This window comes from Crotalus tigris, unplaced genomic scaffold (genome assembly GCF_016545835.1).
Source record: "Crotalus tigris isolate CLP2741 ecotype Arizona unplaced genomic scaffold, ASM1654583v1 scf7180000018048.2368360, whole genome shotgun sequence".
Lineage (NCBI taxonomy): Eukaryota > Metazoa > Chordata > Lepidosauria > Squamata > Viperidae > Crotalus > Crotalus tigris.
Window position 1 is genome coordinate 1,230,494 of NW_024096794.1, and position 19,570 is coordinate 1,250,063.

Consider the following 19,570-nt stretch of genomic DNA (forward strand, 5'->3'; position numbering starts at 1 on the left):
AACCAGAGATCTGCAGAAAGAATATACCAAGAAAAAACAAATACTTTCCAGGAGGAGATATATGCTATGTTGCAACTAATTCAAACAACAATGGTCTCAAACCATGAGGAAATTAAAAATAACTTTGAAAATATAAATGAATGCATCTCTAATTTAACTTTACAACAAAAAAATTCTCAGAAAATAAAAATAGAGAGTGAGCTGATAAAACAGACAACTGATGAACCAGAGAAGAGAGATTTAAAGATGGAACCTTACAACAGAAGAAAGTATGAAAAAAAGTGGAAGTGGAAGTGGGAAAAAAACTTACAGGAAATAATGGACATGGAAAAGATAACTTATACTTTAAGATCATAAAATACGTCTGAGGACAAGAAAAAAGATTTGACAAAATAGATTACAGAGCTACCAGGAAAACTACAAGAACGTAAGAGACAAAAAATGATAAGAGAAATTAAGAGAAAAAGAAAGGAAAAAAATCAATGAATATGAAGAGGCGAAACCTTCCTACAAAAGAAAAATCTCACCTGATTTGTCTTTTGTACCTACAACAATATCCACAAGACTATGGGAAGACTCTTTGATTCAGAGAAACATATTGATCAGGAAAGATGTTTGGCAAAATAAAAGGCTAAGGCGAGAATCAAGAAATTAGATGATGGGATCTATCAGAGGGAATATTTGAAAATTAAACATCTGTTTGAATATGGTTAAAGAAATAGAAAGATTTTGGATATAAATGAATTTTAGTTTAAGAGGGATGAGCCCCTCAAGTAATGTAGTATTTTTCCTTTCTTTTTTCCTTTGTGTTTTGTTTTTTGACATGAGAAATATAAAAATATTGGAATGGTTTATATAAAGGAAATGTTTTAGATACCTAAGTGCAATTGATCTTGAGAAAACTTCGAATGGATAAAAATGTTTTGATTAGATCTAAAAGATTAGATAATTGGATTTATTTAAATAGAGCACTTAAAGATTAAACAAATGCTTGAATATGGTTAAAAAGAAGAGAAAAATTCTGGATATAAATGTACATTGGTCTAAGAGGGATATATATTTTAAGTAGTATACTATCTTCTTATTTCTTTTTCTTTTCTTTTTTTAAGATATGAGAAATGTAAAAGTAGTGGGATGGCCAGTATGAGGAAAAAGACTTAAATGCTTAAGTGTAATGAAAATCTTAACCAGTAAGAATGTTTTGAATATAGTGAGGAAAACAAATTTAAATGAAAATTTTAAACAGGATCTATGATAAGGCAATCAAGATGATCAGTTAGAAAAAAAGTTTTGTATCAATGTGGTTATTATTTGCAGAAATATTCAAAAAATGTCTATATTTAATTGTTATTTATCCAAATAATAATTGTATTAATTCAAGGATGGCAAAAGAGAACATTTTTGGAAGAAGAGAACATCAAGTAAAGCTATTATGTGGACTATAGAATTATAGAAAGTAATTGTTATTGATTGCTTTTTAAATATAAACCTAGACAACATGATGTTTACCAAAGATTAAGGTGATTATGTAAAAAAATTAATAAAACATATTTTTTTAAAAAATACAATACCATATCAACATATCTGGAAAGCCAGGAACCCAGGTTTGAGACCCAAGTGCCACATGAAAGGATGAGCTCCTGTCCTCGCCCCAGCTCCTGCCAACCTAGCAGTTCAAAAGCATGCAAATGCAAGTAGATAAATACCGTGTTTTCCCGAAAATAAGACCCAGTCTTATTTTTTCCCCTCCAAAACAGGCACCAGGTCTTATTTCCAGGGGGAGTCTTTTGCACTCACCTCACAGCAGCGGCACTGACAGCCCCACCCATTTAGCCCACCTCTTCTGTGAAGGAGCAGCTTCATTCTGCAGCTGAGAATGGAGCTCCGGACTCCATTTTGCCATCAGAGGCTTTTCTGGAAGGCTTCTGCAGCCGAGAACTGAGCTATGGATTGAATCCATAGCTTGGTTCTCAGCTAGGGAGGCCTTCCGGAAAGGTTTCTGACTGCAAAATGCAGGCTGGGGGATGCTGCAGAAGAAGTGGGCCAGCAAGGAGGGGCAGGTGTTGATTCATGGGAGACCTGGTAAGTGGGTGTGGGTCAGGTGGGGCAGCTCCACTCCCCCACTAGCTTGATTTTTAGGTGCACACCTCACCCCAATCTAGGGCTTATTTTCGGGGTAGGTTTTACTTTTGGGGGAACATAGTAGGTACCACTTTGGTGAGAAGTAACAGTGCTTTGTGAAGTCATGTTTTTGGACAGCACTGGCTCAATGGCCTTGAAACAGAGATGAGCACTGCATCCTATAGTTGGCAATGACTAGCAGAGTAAAATCCGCAAGGACTCCTTTTACCATATCTGCATTAAAGTTCATTCCAAGACTTAAATGACTTCTTTCCTGCCTTTGCCTCTCTTAAAGAGCTATCAGTATCTCACATATACAAAAAGGCTACTGATACTGTATCAATGAAGCTACTCAGACAACACTGAATCAACAGAAGACAAACTTCCTAAAGTTGTTCCCAAGCTTTTCTCCAGTTCTTTAAAATGTTTCTTCTCCACTATTTATGAACCTCCTCTTTGTGAATTTCTCAGATTTAAAAATATTAGTGTTTGGTTTCAAAAAAATTATTGAGGTGGGGTGGGATCTTGGAAGTCAGGTAGCTCAACAACATTCAACATCTGTAACATCTTCAACATTCAACATCTGCAAAGCAGGATGAAACTGCAACACCTCTGAGACTTCCATTCAGCTTTTGCTTAAAACCCTTTAGTGAAAGAGATTCTATCAGGTCCTGAAGCAGTTTGTCCTACTATCAAATAGGTTCTTACCATTCCAAAATAATGATTTACTACACAGCAATTTCTATATATTTGTTTTATTCTTGCTCTTTGGAACAATAAAGAACTGGGCAGGGCTACTTCAGTGTGGCAGGCTTAGACATCTGAAGGCAGTTATCATGCTCCTCTTTAATTTTCTCTTTTTCAGGCTAACTATACACTGCACTGAAAATCACAGGTTGTGCTACAATTGTATCCAATTAAACACTAACATGGTAATTAGAAAAATGTGATCTGAATTCTTTATGTGTCAAGCTACAGGTTCCTGGTGACAATTTCAATTGCAATGGCTGACAAGTTTGCTATGGTTGCAGAAACTATTACTGAAAATAAATAGCTGCAGCCTTGGAGGGTGTGTTTGCATACTGCAGTTATGTATGCATTCATTATCTCAATAAAGAGCATTTCCAAAGAGAACGATAGCATTTAACAAGTGCAGGGAGTTTTTTGTAGCTTTCATGGTGAAGTGGTGTCAGCCCTTCAAGATAATCAGGACCAGTAAACCAAAACCAAGAGTATTAACACTACTTTTATTGGAAGGTATAGTAATGGAATCTTAAAAGTCTGAAAATGCTTGCCTCTCCAAAGAACTCAGGAGAGTCAATTCTGAGAGTCTTTTCCCACTGCTATTCCTGCTATGGAGACACATTTCTCTTACCAGGCAGTGTTCCAATATCTCAGGGGCTGCCACAAAGAAGAGGGAGTCAAGCTATTTTCCAAAGCGCCTGAGGGCAGGAATAAGAAGCAATGGATGGAAACTAACCAAAGAGAGAAGCAACCTAGAACTAAGGAGAAACTTCCTGACAGTTAGAACAATTAACCAGTGGAACAACCTGCCTCCAGAAGCGGTGAATGCTCCAACACTGGAAGTTTTTAAGAAGAAACTGGACAGCCATTTGTCTGAAATGGTATAGGGTTTCCTGCCTGAGCAAGGGGTTGGACTAGATGACCTCCAAGGTCCCTTCCAACTTTATCATCATCATCATCATCATTATTATTATTATTATTATTATTATTATTATTATTATTATTCTCAGTGGCCAACACTGAAGAGGCTGCTTCTTTTAAGAAGTGTAACTTGGATCTATTTACCCTGGAAGTTACATTTACAAACTAACAAAAGCACTCTCCTCTCTTTCTCATGATGCCATGAGAAAGTTGTATTCCTTTCACTGCCAGAATGAAATCATTTTTTTTTGCAAACTTTAAAATAATGATTTTGTTAATTTGAATGTGTGATCAAACTAATATGGGGAAAGGAAACTGTGGTTGCAAATGTTATCTCCAGAGAAATTAGATCCATGTACATGTATTCCATTGGAACAATGCAGTACAATTTCATCAAAAGAAGCATCTAGAACATATGAAAGAATAAAATATTAGGTTCAGACATATTCATGGGGGGAAAGAGCAAATAATAAATGACAGATATACAACATGACTTTATAATGCAAACCTTGTAACTTATGACATTGCTTCCTGGTAAGATCTGCATTGTGATGTTACCCTTGCATTTATTATTATAAGATTATATACAAAAAAATCATTATTATTTATCGTCATCCTTGCAGCTAGTAACCAATATCTATAATTAGGATACATTTGGATATTTGCACATGCAGTTCTATACTGGACTTTTGAATAAGTTCATTCATTGTCACCCTTAGAGAAAAAACTTAGGTAGACAACAGAGCTTTGGTACTGCATGGAAAAAGATCTCTTGAATTTCTAGGAGATAGAAATTCCAGCCTGAAACTGTGGAGAGAGACTAATTGCATAGAGACCACCAATACAGATTGACCAATGATTTGACACGATAAAAGCAGCCGTTCGTGTTCAAGCATAAAATAGATTAATTATGACTTTGTTAGATTTATACAGAGGCTTTCCTCTGGGAGCTCATAGCGTTCCCTCCGTAGAGAAGCTGTGAGATAGACTGGGCTGAGAGAGTGACTGGCCCACAGTCATCCATGTAAGCTTAATTTGGTCCCTTCTGGTCCTAATTTAAAACCTTAACCAATGCACTGGCTCTCAGCATGAAAAGTTTCATATTTCATATGAATTAGAACAGAAGGAAAACAACTCATCTAATTCAGTGTATGTTTTTGTCAATGTTATATCATCACTGAGAGTGAATTACAGCCAATTAAAAGGATGAGTGCTGTTTCCTACAGTGCAAGAAGACGCTTGCCAGATTATCAAGTGAATGAGTCACTTTACAGTAATACACAGGTAATCAGACTGGACTCTATGCTGATACCATGAAGGCAAGTACAGCAGATTTAGGAAACATTACCTTTGTTCTGAGTGGGTGATTATTTCAATCTTTAAAAGCAACCCTGAAAAGAAATCAGTGAGGAAGAGCAATATTTTTACTCAGACAACATGCATCTATTAATAATGCATCTTTTCACTGAGAATTTCTCTATTCAAGGACAGAGTGCATCAGAAAGCATGTCTGATACACAAACACACTACAATTGGCTCACCTATGGAGTCAATTTTCAGGCAAACAGGAAGGTCACGAATGTCCAATGAAGCCAAACCAAGGCATGTATAAGTAAAATGAAAAATCATATTTTGGGCACCAATGACAGGTTCCATGGAGAGAGGTTTTCCACGGACCAGAGAGAGCGTGGTTTCACAGGCTGCCTGCATCCTGCGAATGGGGTTCACTTGTTTGCATGGCCTGGTTTCTGGCATGCCACTGCCTGGTGCCTGTCCATGGACCAGGGGTTTATCTACAGTGATAAATTACATATTCAAAATATGTTTTTTTGCCATTGAACTGATGTATCACATAGCTGGACAACTTTCCTACTGGATTATTATAAAAGTATTATTTACAGGGTTGGAAATATGTAGGACATACTACTACCAAGGCTATGGGATCCAGCCATCAATATGTAGAAGCAGTACTTTTTTGGCAGATAAGTGTAAGGATATGGGAAAATTTCAATAATCTATAGCAATTTATGTGCATGATTAGAAAACAGTTCCTATGCTATTAAATCCATTAATCTCATTTTGCTTCATATACAAATCAAACATTGCAAGTGAAAATCTGCTTAACTGTGACCCACATTTAATGATAAATCTTGGGTATTTCATTGGCCATTAGAAGACCATCCAGCTTCTGTTCTAATTTTCATCAATACATCTCTGGAAATACTCCCCTTGTCCCATGCAAGTCTTAACTGGTCCATTAGCTGTCTTTCTGCCTGGCGAGCCCAGCTCCCCACTGCCTTAGGCCTCATTAGCACTACTCTGGCTGTCTGATGAGATGAACAGCAGTCAACTCTAGACCCAAGACCTGTTTGTAGACCACAGGGAATGTTTATCCAATATGGAAGGAAACAAATTGCAAAACCAAATGAAATTTCTTGCCTCCCTCCAGCTCTCACAATCATTCAAGCATTTCTCTCATTAAAGAAACACTAGGTGTCTGGTAGGAATTAATCTGACGTGCAGACTTGGTTCAGCAAGTGGGCCTAGTATGGAGGCTGTTCTAAATGAAATAAAAAAGGAGACATTCATTCTATGCTCTAACCTGTGGAGCATCCAAGACTCATCTTGGATTAGGTAAAAGAGAGGCTTTGCTTCTTTTTCATTTGGGGAGATGCACCATGAAAAGACACACTTTACTCTATCAAAGTTTTACGTTTGTATGGAAAATCCCAAGAATTCCTGTTTTTTTTCAATAGACAAAACCAAGATTAAAGACAGCTTCTGCACCAAAGCTTTTGTTGCTTTCTCTTCCTACAAACTCATGTCATAGGTGAGGTTTTGTTAATTAACTGTTCAGTGATTTTTGTCCCTCTGTCCCTCTAAACTTAAACAGCTGCCATACCTGCAGTCCTTCCTTCTGATACATTTTCATCCATCTTCCATTTCATTTTTTAAAGCAAATTAACAAAAGGATACCATACAGTCAAGGAGAAATATATAAGACATGTATTTGTAAAAGTACTTTAAAAATGTCTTCATTCTTTAGCAGAAAAAACCCCCACTAAATTGATTTTAGGCAAGATTTGTTTAATTCAAAAATTTGCCATTCAAAATCATCAAGCCCTGCAAGGCTTTTTCTGTGTTGAGAATGCTTATGGATACTCCTGGATCTATCAAGTGGCAACATGATACAAAACTAACATCCATCCAGTAGCTGAAAATCATACGTTTTCAAAATTGGATGAGCATGATCAACCTTTGGCTATGATATACCAAGAATCAGAAAATGGGAGGCTGTTAATTCTTCACTGGGAAAGTTCTTTGCTGACAATCGAAACTGGTCCTGGTGTCTGACAAAAGAGAGAGGCTTCTGAATTTGTCTGAGTAAGACCAACTTTAAAGGTATCTTGTAAAACTCACCTTCAAGCCTATCTCTCTCTGAAGAAGTGGTTACAGTGAAGGAAGAAGGAAGAGTATTCTAAATCAAAACCAAGCAAACTATACTAGAAATGGCCTCAGCCATAACTCCTAGTGAAAACTGATGAAGCAAAATATTCTACAGTATCTTGACTGAGGCCATATCTAGTATAGTTTGCTTGGTTTTGATTTAGAATACTGAATGAAACCAATCATTGTGACCTGTAAACTGTTATAGTAGCTTATGTCGCTAGAACCCAACCAATTGCAATAAATCCTGTATGTCTGATATTACATACTTACAAGATTTACATATTGCAATGAGTTCATGTATGTAAGTATGTAATAACTGCACATAGTCAAAATTCTTCAAAAGAAGTTGATTGAGAATGGCATATTTTATAATTAATTTACTGATGGGAGAGGAAGCTTATTCTTCTTCTTGTGCCATATCCATGTTGGCGATGTTGGCAATCATGTTGGCGATCCTGTTTTTATCAGCAGCTGCACAAAAAAGTGCTGCTGAGTTTTGTCCAAACCAGTCCCTTAGATTTTGAAGCCATGATGTTCTTCTTCTGCCTGGAGCTTGTTTGCCTTTAGTCTTTCCCTGGAGGATTAAATGGAGTATGCCGTATTTTTCTGGGTGTCGCATCACATGTCCGAAATATGTGGGAAGCTTATAGGAAGGCAATTTATCTATTTGAGTAAGGCAACAACTGACTCAAGTTGCGCTTTACTCCAAAGACACATTCAGATAGTTTTCTTAGTGAAATACAATAATGGCTTTGTATTGTTTTCTTTCTGGATGCTTTTTCAACTTCCCAGTCTAGGTTTTGACTGGACATCTCTCATCTAAATACTAACCAGTTCTCACAATGCTTAGCTTTTTGGGGATCAGGTAATATCATCCAGATGCAGCCAACTGCTGTAGCCTTTCTGGTATATAATTTTGAAGATTTTCTACTGATTAGTAACAATGCTATATATACAGAATACACCCACTTGTCATTTATTCAAACATATTTTCATGCAAATAGGCTGAAGAACTATTCAAGCATTTTTTCATGGGCTTTTTTGTCCTTTTCCCAGTTGCATTCTCAAGTCTTTGTACTTTCTCCCAGGAGAGAGGTACTCAAGGGGATAAATAAAAATCCAGATTGAAAACAGGTGGTTTGCTACCTTGCCACAGGAAAATCAGAAATAGAATACAGAGAATTAAAGAATTCTAATCTATGCTGTTATAGCAGGAAACATGAAATTTAAAAGTTTGAAGCTGAAGGAGAGGCCAGTACCTCGGTCTTCTGACTCACAGTGAGGATCCAGGTCTAGAGAGAAGATTGAATCCAAGCAGCTATATTTGTATTAGAAAGGATTTGCAAGTGCCAATTTTCAATTACACACACACACACACACACACACAAATTGCCTTCTTGCATGTCAAACAATTCAGCATCAGGACTTCATCCAGAACAAAATCTTTTTGTAAGTTATAACTGGCTTCTACAGACAGGTAAAAGCAACATGTTAACTTACTTAATTTCCAATATGCAAGCATTAATAGCAATAGCACTTAGGCTTTTATATACTGCTTCATAGTGTTTTACAGCACTCTCTGGACAGTTCACAATATCAGCATATTGCCCCTAACAATCTGGGTCCTCATTTTATATCGACCTTGGTAGGATGGAAGGCTGGACATAAGTAATTTAAGTTAACTGTGCCATTATAAGAAAAATTAAATATGGTTTTGAAGGCTTTAATCATAAACACATTAGGTAAAGAACTTCCTTCTTCCTTCAACTGAAACAGACATCAGCAGTTTACAACACAGCTGTTTAATAATAAGAAAGCCAAGGCACTTAATCTAAGTCAGGGGTGTCAAACTCAATTTCTACTGAGGGCCGCATCAACACTGCGGTTGCCCTTGGGGGGCAGGGTGGGTGTGGCCAGAGTGGGTGTAGCCTACTGGGTGGGCATGAATGGAGTGGGTGTGGCCTACTGGGTGGGCGTGGCCAGTTCTACATCATTTGCGTCAAGGGTGCCTGTGGGGGCCTGGGCAGAAATGGGACAGATCTGAGGGTCTCTGGCAGAAGGGGGTGGGACCGGGGCAAGTGCCAAGGCATGGTCCACTGGGGCAAGTGCCAAGATAGCCACTACAAAATTGTACATTGGCTCCCAGCTGGCCTGGGCCAGGGCCAGCAGTGGGGACCATTCCCTCACTGTTTCCAGGATGGCTTTGCGGGCCACATGAAACCACTTTGCGAGCTGCATCTGGGCCCTGGGCCTTATGTTTGACATGTCTGATCTAAGTCAATTAAATCCACTAGCAACAATTAAGTGGCATCATGTCCCAAATACTCTTGGGAAGACTTTTATCTTCAACTTCTTCTGGAAAGTGAACAGGGTTAGAACTAAGCCAATCTCCAATCCAGATGATCAGTCCAACAATAGAAAAACAATATCTTTGGTCTTTGGCTCCTCTAAGCTCCCCAAATGGGGAAAAATCTGCTAAAATATTTCTTCCAGTATGACTGAATCTGCAAACAGATAGGCCTGTAAGTAACTTGGGACCAAGTCAAGTGAGAGCTAGCAAAAAGTGAGGTTGCAATAAGGAAATAACTATTGTAAAGATCTGGCAGATTTGATTAATATTAAGGACTGTTCCAAAATTTTGTTATTTTGGAACACCCCTCACCCTACTAAGCTGTATATTTAGACTCCCTTTAAACAACATCTGAACTGAGGCATGGTACATCATGTATCTGAATTTCTACTTGTCCATTTAGGCCAAAATCTGTCTGTATCTTTGCACATGGTTAGTTGGAAATTAGAGTGGCAAAGTTCAGCATAAAGCAAGGCTGCTCTCAGACAAAGCACGTTCATTATAAGATGTTCCCTTGTGTACTGGGTTGGTAAAATTGTTATTATTTGTTAAGGACTGACAATGTGCTCCACGCTATATGAGAAAGTAATACAGAAGCAGACAGTTCTCTAGAGAGTGAGCCATCACAAAGAACGGAATGAAAAAAGATATTCTGTCTGACCCAGAGAACAGAGGTGCTCAGATCTTTTGAAATTGTTCTGTCCTCTACATTGAAAGTAAATAATATTTTACTTCCAAGCTCAGCCTACCCTATTACCTGTCACAATGTGCCCCAGCAACTTTGAAAGCATCATCCTTAAAATCTTCATCTTTGCACATCACTTTAGTGAAGAGTGCATTATGTCTAATAAAGAAGAAAACGGCAATAAAAAGACCCTGTAAGACTATTACGGTGTAGAAAGCTCTGAATAGAATTAGTTTCATACTGTAAAGTTCAAATTCAGTGTTACAAAATCAAATTGGGGAACTTAAATCTTTACGATCATCATTTTGTACTGATTATTCTTACCGTAGAACATACTTGGTGCTACTACACTGGTATTGTTCATGTATACTTCAGCTCTAATATGCTGTTTACAGATGGATATGAAATTTGTCCAGTCTAAATTTCTACATACACTTATCAAATTTATACTTCTGAAATAAACGTATGTAGAAGATACATCCCTGTCAAAATACAGTGTGCAATAAACTATTCATAAAATACATTAATGAAGTATAACATGCACAGACATGAATGTTCTTTCTTGCAAGAATGGATTACATCAATAGAAAATTACTTGGGAAATATTTGCACAGTAGAAAAAGTGCATATGGTAGATGTTAAAGAGAAATGTGGAGAAAAATGCAAGGTGGGTGAGTGGGGGGGGGAGGAGAACCCATTTGAAACAGATGTTGAAAGAGCCCAGAATAAGCTTGTGATCAGGAAAATGACAAGTTAAAGGAAAACAAAGGTGACATATTTATCCAACCATAGAATACCTACATATAGCAGCTGGAAAAATGTTGCATGGTTACTTTGGATTTTCGTGTTTTGCAGTTTCATGTTATAGGTTTAGAGTTTGGTCTAAAAACAGGTCCTAAATAGCCCAGGTTGAAGTCAAACAATAAACACACTGAAGAAATTACTTTAAATAGAAGATTCTTAAAAATTAATAGCTATGTCAGCACAACCATGAAAAGTATGTCACTAGATGTGAAGTGCACATTAAAATTATTTCAAAGAGTCTAACGCAAGTAATATTAATTATATTAATTTCATAGCTAGCAAACATTTCAATAAAATCGTTGCTTTCTACCAAATAACAATTTATAAACTACAAATGAATTAACAAGAATGAGTTTCCTAATTTAAAATAAAAGGTCAGATTATATCCTCTCTTGGTTTTGGCAGAAGAAAGGCCAGATATGAACAAAATTACACAGACTACAGAGTTCAATGCATGGTAAAGGATAAATCATAGTAACTCCCACAAATAAACTGACGATTATTTGGGGATTATTTCACTGGTGTTTTTAAGGTTCCAGAACAGCATATGTTAGAAAGGGGAAAGTATTCTAACCTTAACTAGTTGGCATTAATTTTTAGTTTCATCTTGGCTGGATCAATAATAAGATTAAACACTTGGTCTCTTATGGGCATTAGTATCATTCATAACTATAGTTGTTTAAAAGAACAAGAAATGACAAAAGATTTTTCTTTGTGGGCTGAAGCAATTTATCTAGCCAAAAGGAATAATTTTTAAGCACAGAATCATCTCAGAATTCCAGCAACTAAAACAAAAATTGCCAAGCACAGCAAATAATCTGAACCCCCAAATGGCTAAAATATCCCTCAGAAGTAGCAACCACAGTTCCAAAACCATCAAAGAAGAATACTATCTGTAATCAGAAATGATTTTCTGATTTTCGCCTTCCCAACATTTGCATCAACAGGAAAAGGCAGTGTCAGCAAATAATAAAACACGAGTAATGATAGCATCATACACATTCTATGATGTATACATTTGTGTCCAATACTGAAATGCAAGTATGCACAGCCATCATTTCCATTTCCATGACCATGCAACATGCAAAAGTGTCATCATTTTAGCATTTTGAGGTTTGCTGTGAACTCTAATGTTTCCCAAAAGACAATGGACAAAGACAGAAAAGCTCATTTTGCCAATGACACCCAGGGGTCACCAAACCAAATGCTGGAGAAAAAAAGTTATATTCCATTATGTTGCATATCTATCTGTTTTGTTGATAAAGGACTATATATGATTCTACCATTCTATTTAAAATAAAGCCCATGAACTAGTGAATATTTCCCTGAATAGGGGAATAGGGGCATCCCCACCATGCTTCCCATGTTTTGGAACAAGTCTAATTGTTTAGAATAGATTAGGGAATACAGGAGTTATAGAAGGGAAGAAGAAATCAGGGGATATTGCTTTCTTCTTTGATCAACATAGTCTTTGCTGGATCAAGGAATATTCTGCGAATGGAAGAACAGTAGTACAGAATATACAAGCATAGACTTTGGCTCTCATCATAACAGTTAAGACTAATTGCTTAGAATTTAATCTTTCTCAGGGGCTTTTACGGCGAGCAGGTCTAAACTTTACAAACTTCAGCATAACTCAGAGCAGGCAATCCACAGCCTCAGATCAGGTAAGATCTGTCAAAAAATAGTCCTCAAAAATGCAGATTGACCTTTCCTACAAAGAGAAAATACATCCCTTTCCTTTGTGTAGAGAGGGTATCAAAAAGAGAAACAGAACAACAGACCTTATAAGAACAATAAGAAAAAAACAAGGAAAAAAGAAGAATTTTAGAATGCATAGAGTCTGTGGTCCCATTCTTTTTTTTTATACTGACTTATTTATTTGCTTATTCTACACAAACAGAGCTACCTTTGGCATATAGTCCTCGAATTGTTTCCATAATCTTGGTTTAACTAAATTATAGATTAGCTGAGAAATTTAGGAACTTGATTGTATGTCTGATTCACAGGTCCATGCTGAGAAAACAGAAACACATGCACTCATACACATACAGTATATGTACGCACCTATGAATATATTTCAACTGTCCAGCATATCAAATATTTTCTTCTTCCTGGTTGTTCTGTTTATGATTCTGTTTCATTCCGTATTACTCTTTTGTCCCAAACCTTTCTTCAGAAGGTTGTAATAATCTCCCCTTATTATTATAACAGCTTGGAGAAGGGCTTTGCACAACATGAACAATTAATGAATTTTCTTGGCAGTTTGAACCTGGGGTGCCCTTCAATTTACAGTCCTTTGTTGGTTCAAAGGAAAGAATCTGAAATCCCACCCTTCTAAATGGTTGGCCTATGAAATCTACAAAAACTACTAATGTCTACAAGTTTTTGTTCTTGTTACAGCTTTAGTGAAAACACAAAGCCTGAAAATTCCAAGGGGAATCAATAGACTTTCTTAGCTCTCAAATGTTTGTGCATCAGAATGTATAATTAAAGGGTATGTCATGCAACAGATTTCTCAGCCATATAAAATGAGAAAAGAAGCATCATGCTGTCTGTTCTAACCTGCTTTGCAAATATCAAATTCTAATCTAGGTAGATATGGAAAAAAGCATTCTTGCTTTAACTCTGCAACTATTGTCTGGAAGCTGGCTACCGCAGCAGCTGAATTTCTGTGTTTAAGCTGCTATTATAGATCTTACCTGACGGATATCTAGACGGTAACTAAGAATGGGATCAACAGCATCTGGTTCCTTCTGTGTCCACTGTAAGACATAGGAATAGTTCTTGGATTGCTTCCTTGTAGGATTCGGAGTATCATAGTAAAATTCTGGGCTATAAGCTTTAGCTAAAAAGCAGAAAAGAGAATGAGAGGAACAGAGAGGAAAGTTGTTATAACTCAGTGAGCACCATAAGAATCCATGCATGCAACTCATCAAGAACTTTCAGTAGGAAGGTCATGGGCACGTAATCTACCAAATACCGTAGGTATTTATTTTCTCTTTAGATATTTATAAAACATATTGTTAACTTCATATCCACTATCTACTACTTCTGGGAATATGATTAGTAAAATTCATTTATCATAATAAAGCTTAATAAAAACTCTGCATTCCGATCTACAACTAAACCAACTTTGCTTTTGCTTCTACTTGTTAGCAAGCCTTGAGATGAGGAAAAAAACCACAATGTAATATCTGTCCACTATCAGTTACTTCTCTCTATTATGGCATAGTAGTAACTGTAACATTGCTCTTTGTGACACAACAAATTTATTCCCTAGCAATTAAGATAACCAATATAGGAGAATTCTTTGCTTAGAATGCAATTTAAAGCTACATTAACAGAAGAACAATTTCTAGGTCAAGGGAAATATAGCAAAAGTTCCACTATAATCTTCATTGGTCAGTCCCCATATCAATTACCATTTGTGGTTTTGGCATTTTACTTTAATGTAGAGGTCCTAAAACAGTTTCATAGAAAAACAACAAGTATGATCAAGGAAATGGAAACTATATTTTACAGGGAGAAACTTAGAGTATATTTAATCTTGGGAAAAGCTGATTTAATGCAGATACATTTTTACTTTTCAAATATCTGAAGAAGAAGGCCAGTTTTCCCCCCCTCATTTCCTTAAATTATGCAACACACAGTACTCTCTTAGAAGAAGTCCAGTTGCATTTATGAATCTGTTCTTAATAGTAAGGAGCTGTTCAACAGATGTTCAGACTGGATTTGGCATTTTGTCTACCTATCGAGTCCTTACCCAGGACCTGGGATAGGCAGATGTGGATGTTTGATGGTATTACAGATATCGTCGAGGATGGAAGCAGTTCCTTAAGGCAATTGACTAATAGCGAATTTGTCAATGCCAATGGTGTTCAAGTGGTGCTCCAGTTGTTTTGGGATTGCACCCAAGGAGCCTATTACTATTGGTACTACCCTTGCTTGCTTTTGCCACAGTCTTTCTATTTCTATTTGTAGGTCTTTGTATTTTGTTATCTTCTCCAGTTCTTTCTCTTCTATTCTGCTGTCTCCAGGCACTGCCACGTCCACTATCCAGACTTTTTTGTCTTTCTTATCGACAATTGTTAAGTCTGGGGTGTTATGTTGCAGGTGCTTGTCTGTTTGAATTCTGAAGTCCCAGAGCAGTTTAATTTTATCATTTTCTATGACTTTCTCTATTTTATGATCCCACCAGTTTTTGCTTACAGGCAAATGATATTTTTTGCAGATCTTCCAATGCACCATTGTTGCTACTTTGTCATGCTGCTGCTTGTAGTCAGTCTGTGCAATCTTCTTGCAACAGCTTACCAGGTGGTCCACTGTTTCTTCAGCTTCTTTGCATAGGCGGCACTTACTGCCTGTTGCTGTCTTCTCAGTTTTGACTTTATATGCATTTGTCCTTAAGGCTTGGTCTTGTGCAGCCAGAATTAGTCCCTCGGTCTCTTTCTTCAATTTTCCTGCTCTTAGCCATTGCCAGGTCTTGTTATTATCTGCTTTCCCAGCTATTTTTTTAATGTATTGGCCATGTAGTGCTTTGTCTTCCCATGCCTCTATTCTGTTCTTCATTTGGTCTTTCTTGTAGGCCAGTTTGGTCTCTCCAGTAATCAGTAAACCTTCCTGATATACTAATTTCAGTGCATCTTCATCATTGTTGTTCTTCAGATATTCTTCCAAAGCCATTTTTTCTTCTTCAACCATCTGATATACTTGTAGCATTTCACGCCCACCTATTTGCCTTGGTAGATAAAGTCTATCAATGTCATTGCGTGGATGAAGGGCATGATTCATTGTCATTATTTTTCTGGTCTTCCTATCCATTGCTTTTAGTTCTGCTTGAGTCCAGTCCACTATTCCAGCTGTGTACCTAATGACTGGGATTGCCCAGGTGTTGATTGCCTTTATGGTATTTCCTCCATTGAGTTTGGACTTTAAGATCTTCTTCACTCTCTTGATGTATTCACCTCTAATCTTTTTCTTGACTTCAGTGTGCTTGATGTTGTCAGCTTGAAGGATACCCAAGTATTTGTAGTAATCTTCCTCATCCAGACTCTTAATGTTATTTTCGTGGGGCATCTTGATTCCTTCAGTTTTCACTATTTTTCCTTGTTTGATAGTAAGTGTGGCACATTTGTCCAAGCCAAACTCCATTACAATATCTTGGCTATATATACGGACAGTGTTGAGCAGCGATTCTATTTCAGATGATGTTTTTCCATACAGCTTCAGATCATCCATGTAAAGGAGATGGGATAGTCTGGCAGATGTTTTTGATGTTTGATAGCCATGTCCTGAGTTATTCAGTATTGTTGACAGAGGAAACAGTGCAATAACAAATAGTAATGGTGTAATGAATCTCCTTGAAATATTCATCTCTTGATATTAACCTCTCCCAGGCTCTCACCATTGATCTGCAACTGTGTCTTCCATTGTGCCATCGATCTTTTCACAAATTTTCTGATGTTTCTACTGACTCCTGTTATTTCTAGGCACTTGATTATCCAGTCATGTGGCAGAGAGTCAAATGCCTTTTTGTAGTCAATCCATGCCACATTCAGGTTGGTCTTCCTTTTCTTGCAGTTTTCCAAGATCATCTTGTCTATTAGGAGTTGATCTTTTGTTCCTCTACTATTGGGGCTGTTTCCTTTCTGCTCAGGTGGAAAGAGATTGTTTTCAACTAGATGCTGTTGTACTGCATCAGCTACCACACCAGTTAGTAATTTGAAAGTTGTTGGTAAGCAGGTAATTGGCCTGTAGTTGCCTGGTGTTGCCCCTTTTGCTGGATTTTTCATTATTAGGTAGGTTTTCCCAGTTGTTAGCCACTTTTCAATTTCTCCTCCTTATAGTATATTGTTGAACTGCTTGGCAACGAGTGGGTGTATAACAGTTAGATGTTTCAACCAAAACCCATGCAGTTCATCTTCACCTGGTGCTGACCAATTTTTGATTTTCCTTGCTCTTTTTTCTACCATTTTTGTTGTTATTACTACTTCTTTCATTTCAACTTTTGTTTTATTTGCATCCACCTCTTTTAACCAAGCCGCATCCTTGTTGTATTTCTTTGGGTTATCCCATATCTGCTTCCAGAACTGCACTTCCTTGTCAGGTACTGATTGATTTCTTCCTTGTCAGGTACTGACTGATTCATTGCAGTTTCTCTCCATTGATGGATTGGTAGAAACGTTTCTGATTGGATTGAAATTGGAGGTTCTGCCTATAGTTTGCAATTCGAGCTTCATATCTACTGATTTTCCTGGCTATAGCTGTTATTTGTTGCTTTATTATTTCCAGTGCTTCCTTGATCTTCTTTGTTTCTAAGTGGTATTTCTTGATTAGGTATTCTTTGGTCTTCTTGTTCTTCAGCTTCTTTTCTTTCATCTGTTCTACCTTGCTTGCATGTGATCTTAACTTGCTGATCTTATTTTCTAGTCTAACCTTCCATTTTTCTGATGCACTGTTTGTTTGTTTTTCTTCTTTGTTGATTTTGCATCCCAGGTATTTAGTTATAACTGCAGCTGTGCTGTACATTAGTTGGTTTGTTTCTTGCAGTGAATTGGTGTTTATATGTTTTTTGTTGTTTTTATTGTTGTTGTTATTATTATTATTATTATTTACTTAGTACCTGGAGACAGCAGTATACAAGAAAAAGAATGGGAGAAAATCACATACAACATCTGCAAACAGAAGTAGAATGACTGTGGCAAAAGAAAGCAAAAATACTACCAAAAGTAAGTATTTGAGTTCTATCCCAAAACAATGATATATGCCTATTCCAGGTCCTTGGGAAAGAGTCACTAGGAGGATGAAAATACCAAATCCATTTAAACATCTGGCTTACTATGCAACCAACTATAATAATATTAATACACAATTGCAGTGATTCTGGGTAGCTAATAAATATTAAAAAATATACTATAAATAACAGTATAAAAATAGATTGCATAGTCATCTAATCACCAAATGACTAGTCTCATCTAATGGTTTAAGACACTGCTTAGAAACCAGGAGACTGTGAGTTCTTGTCCTGCCTTAGGCATGAGCGGCTGACTTTGGGCCAGTCTCTGTCTCTCAGCCCAACTCACCTCACAGGGTTGTTGTGGGAAAAATAGGACAAGGGGATATTATGTATGTTTGCCACCTTGAATTATTTGTAAATAAAGATGGAATTAAAATAAAAAAAATATTTTTTTAAAAGTGCAACTAGTACATAGTATGAAGCTGTGACCCATAAGTCCAGGAGGACCTTCAAATTGCACACTGTGTTTGTCTGGGACAGTGGGACATCATACACAACTAAAGATGGAAAACTACCAAATCCAAAGTCACTTTATCTTACTAGATTTGAGCTGAGTCCTTTACTTTTCCATCCAGACCTCGGCAGCCTATAAGCATTTTGTCTACTGTAGACAAACTTTCCACAGTATTACCAGGCTGACTGGGACAGAGATATACAGCTATCTTCAGTGTACTGATAATACATCATGCTCTGCTGCTCAATTGCTTCAACTAGTAGCTTATGTTGATATTAAAGAGGAGTGGGGAAAGAATTGAGCCCTCACAAAAGAGAAGCCTGAGGACAGATCTCTCCCCATCATAAACACTGACTGGAAATGGCCTAGGAAGAAGGAGGAGAATCAAATATGGATTGAACTCCTAAGCCCTGGAGTGAGTGCAGAAGGATATCATATTCAGTGGTATTGAACGCCACTAAATAAATGCAGAAAAGTAATGGTGTTTTGACATCTTTATCACCTCAAGATAAGCCTCAATAGCAGCTCTACATTTGTTCAGTCAAGTGTTCTCCAAGTTTCCTTCCAGGAGTGCTTTAGATGTTTCTTCTCCCACTACATCTCTCCAAGCTCTCCTCTAAATTGATTTCATGCAGTTTTGGAAGGATTGGGGTAGTTAAGGTGGAAATGAGAATGGCTAACTTTCATAGCCACACTTATTTGAGAGGGCAGTAATCATAACAAAAATACAGCATCGCAAATGCAGCTGTCAAGTTTCAAAACCCCATCTTGCTGGTGTGACAGACATTGCTTCTTAACTTGCCAACAAGCTTGGTCGGGGGGGAGGGGGAGTGGAGAGGTTTGGAATGCAGACTTCAAAGATTAAGGAAGCAGACCATGGGAATCAAGGACAATGGCCAGGTGTCTAACTGGACCTAGAGATGCTTTCCCATAAACATAATTTCTAACTTGATTGGGCAATGTGACCTGACCCAGAGAGAGGAGGAAGAAGTTAGTGCTTTTATTATGGGGTTTGGAAAGGGGCCTGCCACAGCTGGTTTTACTTTCATATGTGCTGATATGGTGTATTCAATAAAGTTTTGCAATAACAGCCTGAAGAGACTCGAAGGTGTTTGCTTGGTTGGGTTTGCTAGTCTGAACCTTGACAGCAGCACTATTTTGCTGCAGAATGTTGGTAGTGCAATCTTGGATGCTGGAAGGCCACAGTGTGGTGCTGGGAGTCTTTTGTACCCTGAAGATTAA

The 19,570-nt window shown here is 37.4% G+C and overlaps 1 protein-coding gene across 3 annotated transcripts in view; it reads right to left on the minus strand.

The window, feature by feature from the left end:
* MDGA1 (MAM domain containing glycosylphosphatidylinositol anchor 1) overlaps window positions 1–19,570 on the minus strand; it is a 335,448-nt gene that overhangs the window by 101,342 nt on the left and 214,536 nt on the right. For all 3 annotated transcript variants that reach the window (XR_005557135.1, XM_039347052.1, XM_039347051.1), the window contains exon 10: window positions 13,778–13,923. Coding sequence is in view for 2 of the 3 variants with exons in the window: in XM_039347052.1 (XP_039202986.1) it covers window positions 13,778–13,923 (146 nt within the window). In the remaining variant the exon portion in view is untranslated. The remainder of the gene's footprint in view (window positions 1–13,777; window positions 13,924–19,570) is intronic.